The 15,058-nt window shown below is 42.0% G+C and overlaps 1 protein-coding gene across 1 annotated transcript in view; it reads right to left on the bottom strand.

Moving 5' to 3' along the window:
- frem1a (Fras1 related extracellular matrix 1a) overlaps positions 1 to 14,740 on the bottom strand; it is a 69,175-nt gene extending 54,435 nt beyond the window's left edge. Inside the window, 9 exon segments of the mRNA XM_042332338.1 lie at positions 867 to 998; positions 1,648 to 1,756; positions 3,271 to 3,467; positions 3,470 to 3,593; positions 4,942 to 5,120; positions 8,389 to 8,699; positions 9,165 to 9,259; positions 10,302 to 10,736; positions 14,698 to 14,740. Coding sequence (XP_042188272.1) covers positions 867 to 998; positions 1,648 to 1,756; positions 3,271 to 3,467; positions 3,470 to 3,593; positions 4,942 to 5,120; positions 8,389 to 8,699; positions 9,165 to 9,259; positions 10,302 to 10,538 — 1,384 coding nt within the window. The 5' untranslated portion in view covers positions 10,539 to 10,736; positions 14,698 to 14,740.
- Between the last annotated feature and the right edge of the window lie 318 nt (positions 14,741 to 15,058).

Here is a 15,058-nt window from a genome sequence, read left to right as displayed (position 1 = left end):
CCTTTCTCTTTTCGAGGAGTGCCAAGGGCAATGTTCACTTGCACATCAGATGGTCTTTGTAGTTGTGCCACTTTCCACTTGTTGGGCAGGGCTAGAAAAGATGTCTACCTCCCTGGAATATCCAAGTACAACTCCCCCCCTCACCCCCACACACACCATACTGGCATTAACGCTTTCAGTATTTGTGTACCAGAATTGTGACCCTCCAGTGTGTGCATGTGTCATATGTAATATTACAGTAGTAAGCAAAACAACCAAATCGGTGACATAGCCCACACTCTGCTCTCATCTTTCTTGTTGGATAATTTAGCTGGAATGTGGCTCCTCTTGCTTCACCCAAATCCTCCTCGTAAATTAATGACTTATTCAGCAAACTACCTAGCCCCAAACAAGCACAGGCCATGCAACCATATCTTTCACAAAGCTCAATTTAAAGCATGGTTTCACTGTCTGATGGCTTAACTTAATTACTGTGATTCAGACATTGGAAACACATTAACAGGATATTGGCCTAATTGCAATAACATCCAACAGATCAGATTCCTTGTTGTTTCTTCCTCTGCTCATATGAAACTGAAGCAGAAACCTCAATCTGGATAGCAGCAGATGGTGACCTAGATTTGTTCAACCCAGTAATCGCATTGCTGGAGCTCAAGGGCTAAATGAATAGCTCATCTCTTTCCTGTGTTGGATCTATCTGACAATAATCAAAGCAAATTCTCTGGAATGCTTTCATGTGGAGTATTGGAACCTCAGCCTGGACCACATGCTTTGATGGGTTCTCAGTCTAAGTAAGATCATGTTAGTTATTGTCACAACTATGCAAAGTTATTACAGAGTTAATAACTTCCTGAATGGACATTAACCTCTTACTGTAAGTCGTCCATGCTGCAGGCCCTCCACAGTGATCAGACGGACAGCACTGAGGTCATCATTGTCCACGATCTGGAGCTGCTCCCAGGTAATCAATCGGGACTGGCCTTCCAGTAGATTAAGTCCTAAAGACAAAGAAATAACCAGCATAAAAACTCAAGCCAGGAAAACCAAGGACAGAATTTCTCATTACCATGAGCACTGTATGAGTTGTGGATTAATTTAACAAAACCACATTTTTGGTTGCAGGTTCTAGTTAGATGTGGAGAAGATCTTTGTACTAGCAACCAGGAGAAGGCAACAAGGAAACCTGATGATAGATTTAAGCAACAAGGGATTAAATGCAATGAACTTGTGACATTAGAGGCCCAGAATTCCTCACACTTTTTTAAAAAAGCGTGGGAAAACGACTTTTAATTAAGACTGAATTTAAGAATTTTCCAAAATTCTATGTCATCTTAAATTTTTGCAACAACTGTTTAGTAATGAAAAGAATTGGGTCTAGTGGCGTTCACATGCCCTAAAGCGATTCACAAGATATACTGTAAAGTCATACGTTTTGTGCGAGAATGAGACAGCCAATTTGTACACAGCAATATCCCACAAACAGTGATGAAGTGAATGAGGAATTTTATTTGGAGTATTGTTAAGAGTTGTTAAGGTTAAGAGTATGGGGTCAACTATGAAATTGAAAGCCTCTTTGTCTCTTCCCCCCACACCCCCCAAAAAACATCTTGATTATACATGGGGGAGTTTGACCAGATACAAACTCACCCATGTTCCAGGATACTCTGGGAGAGTTGGTATCAGCCGTCCTTATTGAGATATGCACCAAAATTGGTGCACTGTTCCTGAAGTAGAAGTCGTGAACTTCGAACTCTACCTGTTTGGGAAACACACAGTCGATGTCAAAGCTTCAGTACAGTGCTTTGAGATGTCTCAAAGACGTGATAAGGCGCTATACCAATTGCAAGGATTATTTTTATTATTAATACAGAGATCAACAGCTTCAGCACCCATCAGAGGAAGCTAAGAATGGCTGGAATATGCTGACATTTGTGTAGTGTATTCTGTGACATTCTGTGTATTGAAGAGTAGAGTTCAGCACAAGATTAAACAAGCTGGACATATATGGAAATTCCAGTTAAAGAGTGGTTTCTTCAGATCACATACAGCACACTCAATGCCCAATCCGTGAGGCCAATCCACCTATTCTGTTCTAATGCTACTGCTGGAGAATGGGACAAAGAAGGTACATAGTTTCTTGGTTGGAGATTCATATGGAGTACAAACATCAGCATAGACTGGTTGGGCTGAAAGGCCTGTGTTCGTGCTGTACATTCTTTATAAAATCCTTGTAAGGTTTGAAAAATTACAGTATCATAGAAAAATTAATCTCTCGACTCCAATGAATAAATTGCAACTAATATTATAAAACTAAAAACAGTTTTAAACAAAAGCTATCCAAGATCCTGGCTCAATTGAATGGCTCAACTCTTATTTGCATTTGACTGAGGTACCGGAGCTCCAATACTTCCTACAGCTTGTTCCTAGATTCAGTGTGGAAAGGGTAAAAGGAGAAATCACTTAGAAATACATGGGCAGAAGGGGGCTGGGGGGGAAAGAGAGGGAAAAATTTGACCAGCTTCCTTGTTAAAGATTATAACATAATATGCAAATGACATTGTGTTGCACAGTGACATTAGGAAACAAAAACTTAAAGGCTCTTATATTTTTCTTTCTCAGCAAAAGGATCATGGCCACTTTAATATTAAAACATGAACTGGCTATTAATATTAAAATATAATTTACGTAACCGGAATGTAATAAGATAACTGTAAGTGTAGAGAGAATTAGTTTGTGCTGTTCAATTGGGAATCAATAATGTGCAGGAATTAGAAGACATTTGTTGTAAAGCACGTGACTGACCAAAAGGTTCTGTGGAAATCGATTCGACAGAACAGAGGGTAGTGAATCCTGAAGTTAGCCAACAGTCAGACGAGACCTATTGCAGCAAAGGATTTAAGCTTTGCTCCATACTATTGAGCAGACCTTATCTTAGTTTTGGTTACAAAATACAGTCACTACAGATTTAAAAAATTGCTGTAAATGCTGTGAAGGCTTGATAAGGTATTATATCAAATACAAGGATTATTATTATAGTTTTGTAGAAAGAGCTCATCTCTTTCTCAGTTTATTCTTTTCTAAGTAAAGGGGTTTCCCAACAAAATCTTCATGGGACATTAATGTAACCCATGACATGAGTGGGCTGAAGTACTGTAATTCCTATGCAAAGTATTTATCAAAAGGCAGAACACAAAGAGAATGGGAGACTCTCAAAAGGGAAAATGGTACTTCACTTCAGCCAGCAGCTCACTGGCATGTTACACAACCTACCTCGTAGTTCCTTCTCTCAGTGTGACTGCTGTTTGGGGGCTGATATGCTATGAGCAGCTCATTCAGGTCGCTCCAGGTGAATGACGTGATTGGCTTGGTGTGGTCGGACAAGTGAGTGATGTAGCCCTGCGGAGGTGGTCTGGTTACATTGAACACAAGCTGGGCCTTAGGGGTCTCGCTATCCTCACCATCCAGGTCCCCGTTGTCAAGGAAGTCAGGATAAACTGATCCACCTCCAGGATGAACATAGCCATGAAAGTGGCCTTTGGGGGTTGGTTGGGAAAAGCATTCCTGATTCTGACTGGGATCCAAATATTCTCTGTCTGCAAGAGAAAGACAGGGAAATGCAAATTGCTCTGCTACAGAAGGAATTTCACACAAAATCCAACATCACTGCATTAAAAACAGAAAATGTTTTTTTTCCAGAGCTTACACTCAGTTATTTTTAAAGAAACTTTTACCACACGTCACACTTACATAGTCATTCAAACATAATGCTTTTCGACTTACATTTTCAATCTAATGCAATTTTGTTTTTAAAACAAAAGAAACAATACACCCTGATTTACATTTTTTTTAAACTAAAATCTTACTTATCCCTACAGTGTTTGTCCACAAAATACACAATGTTTTACAATACATCCAGCGGAGCTGCTCCTGACCTGCATTTAGAATTGACTGAAGGGAAGGAAGCAGCAGGTAGTTGTTTGGTCAAAATTCGGAAGAGGTAATAAATGGGGTACCTCAGGGGAAGGTACTGGTAAGCCTCCTGTCCCTTGTATTTATTAATATCCTGAAGATGCCATCAGAGGCAAGTAAATTTGGTTATGTAACAGGACTATACTGGATGAATGTCACACAAACACAAGAAATACCCCATATTGTGTTCCACTCCCTGTCTCACCATTACCACTGGCAGCACTGTGCTTGGGTGATAGTTTGTTGCTTTAAGTAACTAAGAAGAGGAAAATGATTCTGAACATCAATTACATTAGAGTTGAATAATTCATTTAGTAACACAAATTCCTTACTGCAGTCTTGCATTCACTTGTATTTTTCAGTTTTCCAAGGCTCTCCTTTTCCAAAGAAGAAATATAATAGTGTAAGGGGGAAAAGCAGCTAAACAGAGCAGGGTATTGACTACTTACTGGTACGCTGAGGCCCTGGTCCCCTCACCATAGCTGAGCTTGATACTATCCTGGAAATAAAGGAGTCTCCTTGGAACTGAGCTGGCTCCAAGGTGACCTTATGCTTTGCTATGGAATGTCAGAGTCAACCCATTATGGTGATCTTGGAGGGGTTTCTGATTGTGTCAGACACCCATCTGACCCAACAAAGCTATCTCCTCCTGGTAAGGCAATTCTCTCAACATTTAAGTCAATTTACCATCTTGGCAAGGCTTTGGGGAATAGGAATGGACTAAAGAGAAATATATTATTCTCTGCAAGTCAATTAATTTATAATACAATGGAATATACAATAACATTTCCATAACACCTTTCATGTCAGGAGGATGCCTCAAAAGTATTTGATGGGGTTAAGTCATAGCTGGATTTTATCTAAGTTCATAAAACCATAACCTTGTAACACAAAATACAATATTCAACACCTATTATAATGAGAGGTTCACAAAAGAAAGTGAACCCCTGGCCTCTGTGGAATTGTATTTACCTTGTGCACATTTTTGCTTCTGCTGTCAACAAGTTCCAAGCCAATTGCAATGTAGTCTACATCAGGAGAAGGGGGACTGAGGTGGTGGTAGCGAAGTCCCATCATAAGGAATTCGTCACAGCTCACTTTGAATGTATGAATCTGCTTGAGGTCCTCGTGGCTTGATCCTAGTCTCCATTCTGACATAAGACAAAAACGTCCTGATAAATAGAGCACCTACAAATCACAGCCATCAATCCCATTACGCGAGCAAAGCGTTTTGTGGAAAAGCACTCATCAAGCTCCCAGTAGATTTACAATGATTTATCCCAATGAATCCTTATGGTTAGTGTTATCTGGTTGAACGTTAATTAATACTATTTTGGTGGACCGCAGAGAAGAGCCATGGCATTAAAGTTTTACATATTCATGCAAAGCAAAAGAGCAACGTGTGTGTTCTGCTTGGACACTTCAGCATTCATCCCATCATGTATTTCGCCTGTAAGGGGCCCTCATTGACTAATTAGCACTAAGGTCTTTGTCGGCTTGTGGAGAGCACCAGAAACTATTTGTTCATAGCCCATACAGGTCAGAGTGCACCAGTTATAAGCCACTGCTTAATGAGGGGTTTTATTACTGAGAATTACACGAGTGTGAGCTAAGAGATTATTTATGGGTGAGTTATTTCACTCATGCTCTGTGACCTTGGGGTCAGCTGGGGTCATGAGCATTACAAGCACTCTCAATAGCAAAGTGCCACCACCATTACCTTTACTTTCCAAAGTCAAATAGTGAGAAACAATCATGATCAGTCATTAGATTCTTTGGTTTATTTGTGTTGATTTAATGAACAGTGCTTGCATTTTGACTATATTTTGTTTAAAGATTAAAGGTCTCATATATCCAACTTCCATTTTTGGAACCTTTCCTATCCAGCCTAGTTTCTGTGGGGAGTAAAATTGTTCTTGCTACTAAGTGTAGCAACCTTTACCACATGTACACATAATAGGATGAATCCCTTTAAATGTACAGAAACAAAACAGAAGTCGCTGGGAACACTCAGCAGGTCAGGCAGCATCTATGGGGAAAGGAAAGTGAGTCAACGTTTCGGGTCCACGACCCTTCCTCAGAACTGGGGCATATTGGGAGGGAGAGGCTTTTAAGGGCTAACAGAGAGGGGGGGAGTCAGAACAAGGAAGACAAAGGAGAAAATGGGGTAGAGGACAGGAGATGATGGATTAAAGAGGTGTTAATGATGCAAAATAAAAGGGGGTGAAGAACTTGCAGCAAAACAGGCAGATCAGGGAGAGAAAAGGTCTGTCTGGGACGCAGATGAGTGGTAATGGTCACAGAAGAGGGGGAGGGGGAGCTGTTATGGTCTGAAATTGTTGAAATCATTATTGAGGTCAGAGGGCTACAAGGTCCCTAGCAGATAAATGAGGTGCTGTTCTGTTGATAATCTATGCCTTGAGATGGAAATAGTGAAGTCGAGAAAGGGAAGAGTCAGAGATGGACCATGTGAACGTTATGGAGGGGTGGAAGGTGGAAGTGAAATGGGTGAATTTTTCCAACTCACTGCGAGAGCAGGAAGCAGCCCCAACACAGTCGGCGATGTACCTGAGGAACTGGTCAGGGAGTGGACCTGAGTAGGTCCAGAACAAAGAGTGTTCCTGGTGGCCAACAAACAGACAGGTGTAGCCCGGACCCATGCGGGTTCCCATTGTGACATCTTTTACTTGGAGAAACTGTTTTGGAGTTGAAGGTGAAGTTGTTCAATGTCAGGACAAGCTCAACCAGGTGGAGGAGGGTGATGGTGGATGGAGACTGGTTAGGCCGCTGTTTGAGGTGGAAGTGGAGGGCCTGCAGGCCGGGGATGGAGGTTTAGAGGGACTGAACGTCCATTGTAAATAGGAGACGGTCAGGGCCAGGGAACTGGAAATTGTTGAAGTAGCGGAGGGTGTCAGAAGAATCACGGATGTAGGTAGGTAGGGCATGGGCAAAAGGAGCAAAAGTGGAGTCCAGAGGTGGGCTATGCATGGCTGGGGGCGCTATAAGGTTGGAGACTGTGGGAGGAATCTCCCCAGAGGAGATGAGGTCATTGTCTGTCATGGTGATGATGGCTTGGTGTTCAGTTGTGGGGTCATGGTCCAGGGGGAGGTAGGAGGAGTTGTCAGAGAATTGGCGTTCAGCTTCCGCCAGGTAGAGGTCCTTCCGCCAGCCTATGACAGCACCTCCCTTGTCAGCAGGTTTGACAATGGTGTCAGGATTGGTCCTGAGAGAGTGGAATTTTTGTTTTGTTTTTCCCTTTAAATATACATTTTGACCAAATTGCTACATTGGCATTTCTTACAACTTTGGTGCCCCTTTTCTACAAAACAGGTTAGATTGTCTTGTCAAACAAAGAACCAATCAGCATAAAACCATGTAAAACTTCAGTGAAGTTGCTAATGTTTTTGAAATACAATCAATATGATTACACCTACATTACTGAAAGAATCTGCTTGAAGGAGTTACTAAGTTTGAATGTACAATAAATACCAGAACCCTACATTTGGCCTATCGTTTTCTGCTCAGAAATCTGGTGTGAGCTCCCCCACGAGAGCTATCTCCTCTAATTCCATTTACCTATTCCTATTAACATACAGTTGAGATTTCCCTGGTAGCTAAGTTGTTAAAGCCAGTGCCCATTGTGGAATTGAATCATATATTTAATCCCTGAACCTTCACTGAATTAGCTGATCTCAGGCAGTGTCAGGAGCAAAGCTACGATTATCCCTCAGAGATCCTGAACTAGGAAAGGGAATAATCCACCTCTGCTGGATAGGACGTTGGAATATGGCATCTCCACCTCATACTTTTGTTGAGGAATTGTATGAACTTGCTTTAACCATGTTTAGCTGATTGGATCTCATTCCCTTCAGGTAGGTATTGTAAACAATGTGGTGGGCCACAATTAAGCAAGTCAAATAGAGCCAGATGTAGACCCATGGAAGTAAGACTAGTTGGATAGCTCTTTCAAAGAGCTGACACGGGCAAGATGGGCTGAGTGGCCTCCTTCTATGTTGTAAGATTCTATGATTCTATGCACGCCATGTACCTCTCTAATGAATGTTTCACTTAGACCTCCAGCCCTCTTTCTCTCCCCCCACATCGCTATTCTCAGTGAGAAGTTCTGAGAAACTGAGTCTGCAGCATTGGATCGAGGCTCACAGGTGGCAAGCTTTGGTTAGTCAGATGCCAGCAAAGGTTGATCTCATTGAAGGTTCCTGTGGGCTCCACTGGGATTACTGTTGCTGGTTTCCTGTGGTCCTTCAATTTGCCTCATTGTAATGAGTATTTGATTTCCTTTCCCTGAATTAGGTTGAAAACAAAGGCACTGGCATTGAAAGTCGATTAAGATCCTTCCACTATAGTTTTATTCGGCCAAATTACATTGAATAATGTATGTCACAAAATCAGTCAGCTTACTAGACTTCTGCCTGATCCGTACAAAGCTGTGTGGCTGGTCACCCCAGACCTCTCCTCTTGGCAGCTTTCCTATTACAAGCTCTCCATATCCTGGAAGAAGAGTTTCTGAAGTGGCCACTCGTACGGTGCAGTTAAGATTCATTGACTTGTCGTAATGGAATGTAAGTACGTTCCTATCGATGGAGTTGGATAAATCGTAAAACTCAGGGACCTCCAGTGGTGTTGAACCCAGGCGGATGATGTTGCAGTCAGACTCCAGTAGCTGAATGCTGAGAATGAATGTTTCAGTGAAGGTTTCCGTCTCTGTAAACCTGCAGCCACAGACAAAGCACACAAAGGTAGCTCAAAATAAAAGCTGGAAGCAGAACACACTGCTATAGCCATGTGTCACTGTATGATAAATGGATGCATTCAAGCCCCAAGTCGGGACTTCAGACTCAGTCTAGGCTGAATTTCCAGTGCTGGGTGAATCCTGTACTGTAAAAGGTACCATGTGTCAGGTGAGAAGGTAAACCAAGTCCTGCCTGCTTGTTTCGGTGGATGTTAAAGATCACTTTTTTGAAAATTAGCTGACAATTAGCGCCAAATTTACCCACATCAACAATGGCCGGGGGACACTTGGGCAGGGCACCAGAAGGCAACCAGCATCCGTGGAACTGAAGCCCAGCAAGACAAGGCCAGTCCAGGAGCACAGAGGTGATGGCAATGGGGAGAAAATAAGAAAAAAAACTAATTAGACGCATTAAATATTAAAAATAAGTATTTTCACTACTTGCCTGTAAAGTCTGAGCATGACTTGGTCCTTGTTCAGGATGGGACAGCCATTGTGGGTGTATTTCACCTCATTGGGAAGGAAATGGCAATCGAAGACCTGAACATCAGTTAAATATAAATAGGCAGGAATTTAGTTCACACTTTATATTCCATTTTATTATGTTCGAAACAAAGTGCACAGCTCACAAGATTAGCCTGGATGAAGAAGGCCCTTCAGCTCATTTGCCTTATTCTTCCAGAACCACCCCACCTTCCCACCACAACATTAAACTGCTTTTTAAACCTCATAATGTGCTCTGGTAAAATATACAAGGAATATACTCTTACCGACATAAGACTACACATTTATATTTATACACAAAATGTAGAACTACAATCCCAAATGTGTCTTACCATGTGCGGTATCTCGGTATGAAAAAACACCATAGTTCAGATAGTTGTTTCTGCTCCCAGTGGTATGGTTTAAAAACTCCAAAATATGCAATAGTTAGACTAAACAATACAATACATTTTACACTTATATGGAGCCTTTCATGTCAGGAGGATGTCCCAAAGAGCTTGCCAATTCTGGCTCGGCACCAGAACCGAGGGTGGGAGGTCACGGGGACGAGTACGAGAAAGCGTGATCAAAGAGGTACATTTTGAGATGTGCCTTGAAAGAGGGGAGGGAGGGAACATGTCAGAGGGGTCTGGGAATGAAATACTAGCAAGAAGGTACCAAGTGGCTGAAAGTCCACCAGCTGATGGTGGGATGAAAAGAATAGGGGATGTGGAGCAGTCAAACTACTACGGTAGAGCACCATTATTACGAATAGTTGCTGTTCATAAAATTCCATCCAGGGCTATAAAGGGGCGGGATTGTCAGTCAATACTTCTGCATAGGTGCTTCAAAGCATAGTACACAGGAAGTGACTCCAGTAACCTCCTGACTACCTGAAAGTCAGCCATTGTTTATCTCCCTGCACCCTGGCTGCTGGTTTTGGAGTGCTGAAGGAGCGGCAAGCATATTCTGGACTTTTTGATAAGCAAACATTAGGGTCCATACTCTCAAATTGTGCCATAATGAATCTACCTGGTAGAAATAGTGGGGTTTTACTCTAACACAATTTATACTATTTAAGCCCACAGGTGCACCTTACCTGAGGTGTCAGCTTCCCCACTCGCTGTGTAATAGGTTCATTGATGACTACCTCCAGCTTGCAGGCATCTTTCTCCTTGGGGATCTTGAATTGCAGGTCCTCCTCTGCCAGGAACACAGACTGCCCCTTCGGCACTCTCATGCCACGATTCACTTCCACGAATGAAGATCCAGTACATTTCCAAAGGCACAACAGCAATAAGAACCCAAGTGTCTGCTGCTCCCAGTAATGCTTCATTTTGACTATGTCAGCAAAACCTGCTCAAGTGAACAAAATTCACCTTGCAGTGTTCACTCACTGTAGTCTAGACAATTTTCCATCAAAATTCTGTGATGTTGGAGGAATCTTAGGCCGGTCTGGCGGAGTTGAGTTGATGCATCAAAATCTCAAAAACAGGACTCAGAATTCAGTTTAATAGTTCAAGATGTTGGAGGCCTGAAAAACAGAAAGGTAATTATTTTTGTGATTAGTCTGCAATTCAGCTCTGTCTAGATATTTATTTCGCTCGTCCCCAGGCATTGAAGACTAACTCCCAGACACCTACCAATATCACACCCAATCAGCTGCTGGCGCCTGTGTGAGAACAGGACTCTCTCTTTAATCTTCTTTGCTCACATTTCTCAACAGTGATGTGTCCGAGGGTGAGAATGAACTTGTATGTGTCAGGTGGGGCGTGTGGGAGGTGAAGAAAGAGGACAGGAGTCAATCGTCCCACAGCCATGCAACTATCACACTGTGTACTTGAGCTGCAAAGTACAGCCTCCAAGACCTTATCCTATGTAAAGGGCACTTTATAAATTCAAGTTGTTATTGTGCTGCAAAGTATTACATTGTCTGAAATTAAACATTTGTCAATATTTAACAGATGCCTCACACTGAGTTTAATATTGTAATCCAGTTCTTTAATCTTTATGGGACTTCTAATATTTGATGGGATTTTACCTCGAAATATGGGGAGGGATATGGAAAACGGACCTGATGGCATTCTGGTTTGAGGTATTCCCTTTTCCTGGTCCCATATGATCTTTCCCTATGATTGACCTTTTCCTGTTCCATCTGCTTCCCTCTCACGCCAAATATTTGTCTCTCTAACATCTGTGTACATCTGTAATATCCTGTTTTTATGGTAAAAATCAGAGATTGCTATGGGAATATGAATTACCTCCGTTTTCTGCAGTATGAACCATATCTACTCCCCAATGAGGAGGACAGTTCAAATGATCACATGATCAGCTCAGATGAAGAATCCCCTTAGGCCCATCCAATTTCATTCTTCGAAAACATCCACCTACCTTTCTCCCATCACAGCATCGATTTGTCCTGGCCTCAAACTACCCTTTGCAGTAACTTGTTCCAGTCATTAATTACTCTCTGGTAAAGAAATATTTGCTGGTGTCTGTCTTGAAGTTGGCCTTTGCAACGCTCAACCTGTGTCCTCAGCAACACAATGGAGCAGCAACAACAACAACAAATTGCATTTATAAAGCATCTTTCATATTGGGATTACATCCCAAGGTGCTGGACAGTGAAGGGTTTGCACCCGAGCTGTGGGCTGGAGTCAGGAAGGTGTTGCAGGCAAGGGGGAAGATGACTGAAGGTGTTGAGATGAGGAAGGTCTTAAGATGGGCCTTGAAGGAGGCAAGGTAGGGAGCAAGGCAGAAGCGGTCTGGGATGGAGTTTCAGAGAGTGGGTGCAGAAAGGCTAAAGGCCCGACTACCAATTGTGGAGCGGATAGGGTGGGGGACATGGAGCAGATCAGTACCCGTTGAGCCGAGGGAGTGGACAGATTGGTAGGTCAGGTTGATTTGAGGAAGTCACAGAGGTAGGATGGAGCAAGACCATAGAGTGCTTTGGAGGCAAGGACAAGGATTTTAAACTCAATTCTCTGGGGGATGGGGAGCCAGTGAAGATGGCAAGTATGGGGTTGACAAGCTTGTGGAGCTTATTAGGGCAAAGGTTGTGTCGCACAGAAATGCAGTAGGTTGGATTATGCAGTAGAGCAGAATTCATTTTCTGCAACTATTTTTTGTTTAAAACCAGACCCCACCTGGTAGGAACAAAATAGCATGCCACAGTTTTAAAGTTTGGAAACTGGACTAATTTATCTTGCAGCACAGATGCTGTGCTAATATCAGACAAATTTGAAGAATCCACTCTGAATTGGAGTCTTCTATTCTTGGCTTTTTCTGCAGCAAAGGAATTTGGTTCCTCCCCTGACAATTTTTTTTCGCATCTTTTGCCTTCCTCTATTGAAGTTTGTTTTTGTCTTTTCTGTTGTCTCGCTCTTTGCTTCACGCTATTTCTTCTCTCCTTTGACTGTTTATTGGAATACTTCCACTGCCAACGAGCTCCAAGACATTATTCTATGTGAAGGGCTCTATATAAATACAAGTTGTTATTATTCCTTTGTATTCCTGAAAGGAGACACTTTTGGAAAGGAGTGGCTTTTGGAAAGTGATGGGAAACAGGCATTTAATTACAACAGTTGTGTTATTCATCCCAGGGGTTCAAGAAACAAAGGAACACAGGAACAGGAGTACACCATTCAGCTGATCGAGTCTGTCACAAAACTTTCCAAGATCATGGCCAATCCATAAACCAGTTCCACCTCCCCATCTTCTCTCCATACCCCCCGATCCCTGTTATCTATTCGCCTTTTACATTTTTCAATCGACTCTGCCTCCACTAACTTCTGGGGGAGTAAATCCCACACTCACCACCACCCACTGTTAAAAAATTGTTTATTTCACATTAAATGGTTTAACCTCAAGTTTAAGACTATGGTCTCTAATTCTCAATTCTCTCAACAATCGCTCATTATTTTGCCTATCAAATACCTTTATAATTTTATACACCTCAATCAGATTACCCATCACCCTTCTAAATTTGAGTGAATATAATCAAACGTTTCCATCCTTTCATCATAATTTAGGCCTTTGACACCAGGAATCATTCTAGTAAATCAACACTGCACGCTCCCGAAGGCCAATATATCCTTCCTGAGGTTTGGTGCCCCAAACTGCACACGATACATCAAACGGGGTCTGACCAGTATTGTATACACTTCTTGACTTTTATATTCCAGTCCCAAACATACTCGAACACAACAGTGGACCCAGAATACTTTACAAACAGCATCTAAACTCCATGAGATGTTAGATTTTATATCCTATGAAAAAAAACTTTCTCCCTCCCTTTCTCATGGCTCAGTGAATAAACCCGCACTGTGATGTGGGTTGCTGAGCCATACGGAACAGGGAAGTTCCAGGTTCAATTGCAGTCAGTATCGGCTGGCAATGTTGGTAGGGCCACAGCAATTCCTTTTAGCCTCCTTGGTTAACACAGGGGAAAGAAAATTGTAGTCCAAGTTTCGCCCTCTGCTGGTCAGGAAATACATCGCTGTGTTCCACTCACTGAGTCTAAACTCAACTGACTCTTACTCTTATAATCACTCACTAGTAGGCTCATGAAGATTGTCTTGTGCTACCATTCACACCTTCAGAAAAGGAGTGAAGGTAACCGTGAAATCAGGAGGACAAATAAGAAGATAAATTAAAATTTGTTTAAAAAAATTAAAAATTGAGCTCCACAGACTGAGCACATGAAAATTTAACTTATAATTAAATAATAAATAATAATAATCATAATAATCCTTGCATGTGACATAGCACCTTAGAATATACTGTAAAGTAAATTAACTGTATATTTTGTGGGCAAAACATAGCAGCCAATTGTGCACAGCAGTGTCCCACGAACAGTCGTAGATTGAGTGACCATTTTTTTTAAAAGGAATCATTACCCCCAGAAAAGCGATCCGCCAATTGATTAACAACCGGGTTCCTACTTACTGATAGGTAAACGGAAGCGTGTGGAATAAGGGAACTTGCCCAAAGTTTCACCCTGCCAGGAATTGAACCCAGGTCTCTCGCTTGCGAGTGCTCAAAGCACAGAGCTACAGAACTGCAGGATACTTATAGAAGTAAACTAACAGATGGCACAAATTCACACATTGTACTGTATTTTTACAAGTCACACTATTATTGATCAACAACACAGCATATATCTAGTGTTCGCCCACAAAACACAGTCACTCCACTTTACAGTCTACCTTGTGGAGCACTTTGCGATGACTTCCTAACCTGAAAGACGCTATACCAAATACAAGGATTATTATTACCTCTATCACAGGTGCTAGTGGAATCAAGAGCTGTATATTTCCCACTTGGTGGCAGGTCAGAGCAAGCATTTCAGAAGAGCAAACGTATGTAAATTGAGAGATACCTCTCTGCCATCGGAACTCAAGGACGTGCTAAACTGAGAGCCACTTGAAAGCTGATGATTTCTGAAATAAACACACAGCAAAAGACACAAGTAAATAATCTTCCTAAATACTCACAGGTTATCACCACCACCAAACTCCGAGTACTCTCCAGTTCACCAGTGGTCATGGTCACATGCTTAGCATTAGAATCAGGAAGATTCAGGAGATGCTTCTTTTGTCTTTAAGTAAGATAGTGATTGCCACGAACTCAGTCAGACTCTGTACTATAGCAATTAGACTCTGACGTCAGCTGTCCCCCAGCACAGTGAGAGCTGGATGGAAAGGAGCCAAAACACACTGGGTTGCTTTATGAATCTAAACAACTCTCTGCACTGAGCTCAACCCCTCCTGATCATGACATTATTTACAGGATTTCACACATCTTTCAAGTATTATTTATTATGTTTGAAAACATACATTCATAGTCTTCTAATTG

The sequence above is a fragment of the Callorhinchus milii genome, unplaced genomic scaffold, assembly GCF_018977255.1.
Source record: "Callorhinchus milii isolate IMCB2004 unplaced genomic scaffold, IMCB_Cmil_1.0 Scaffold1, whole genome shotgun sequence".
Classification (NCBI taxonomy): Eukaryota; Metazoa; Chordata; class Chondrichthyes; order Chimaeriformes; family Callorhinchidae; genus Callorhinchus; species Callorhinchus milii.
Note: the sequence above shows the minus strand (reverse complement) of the source record. Positions and strands in the feature narration are given on the sequence as shown.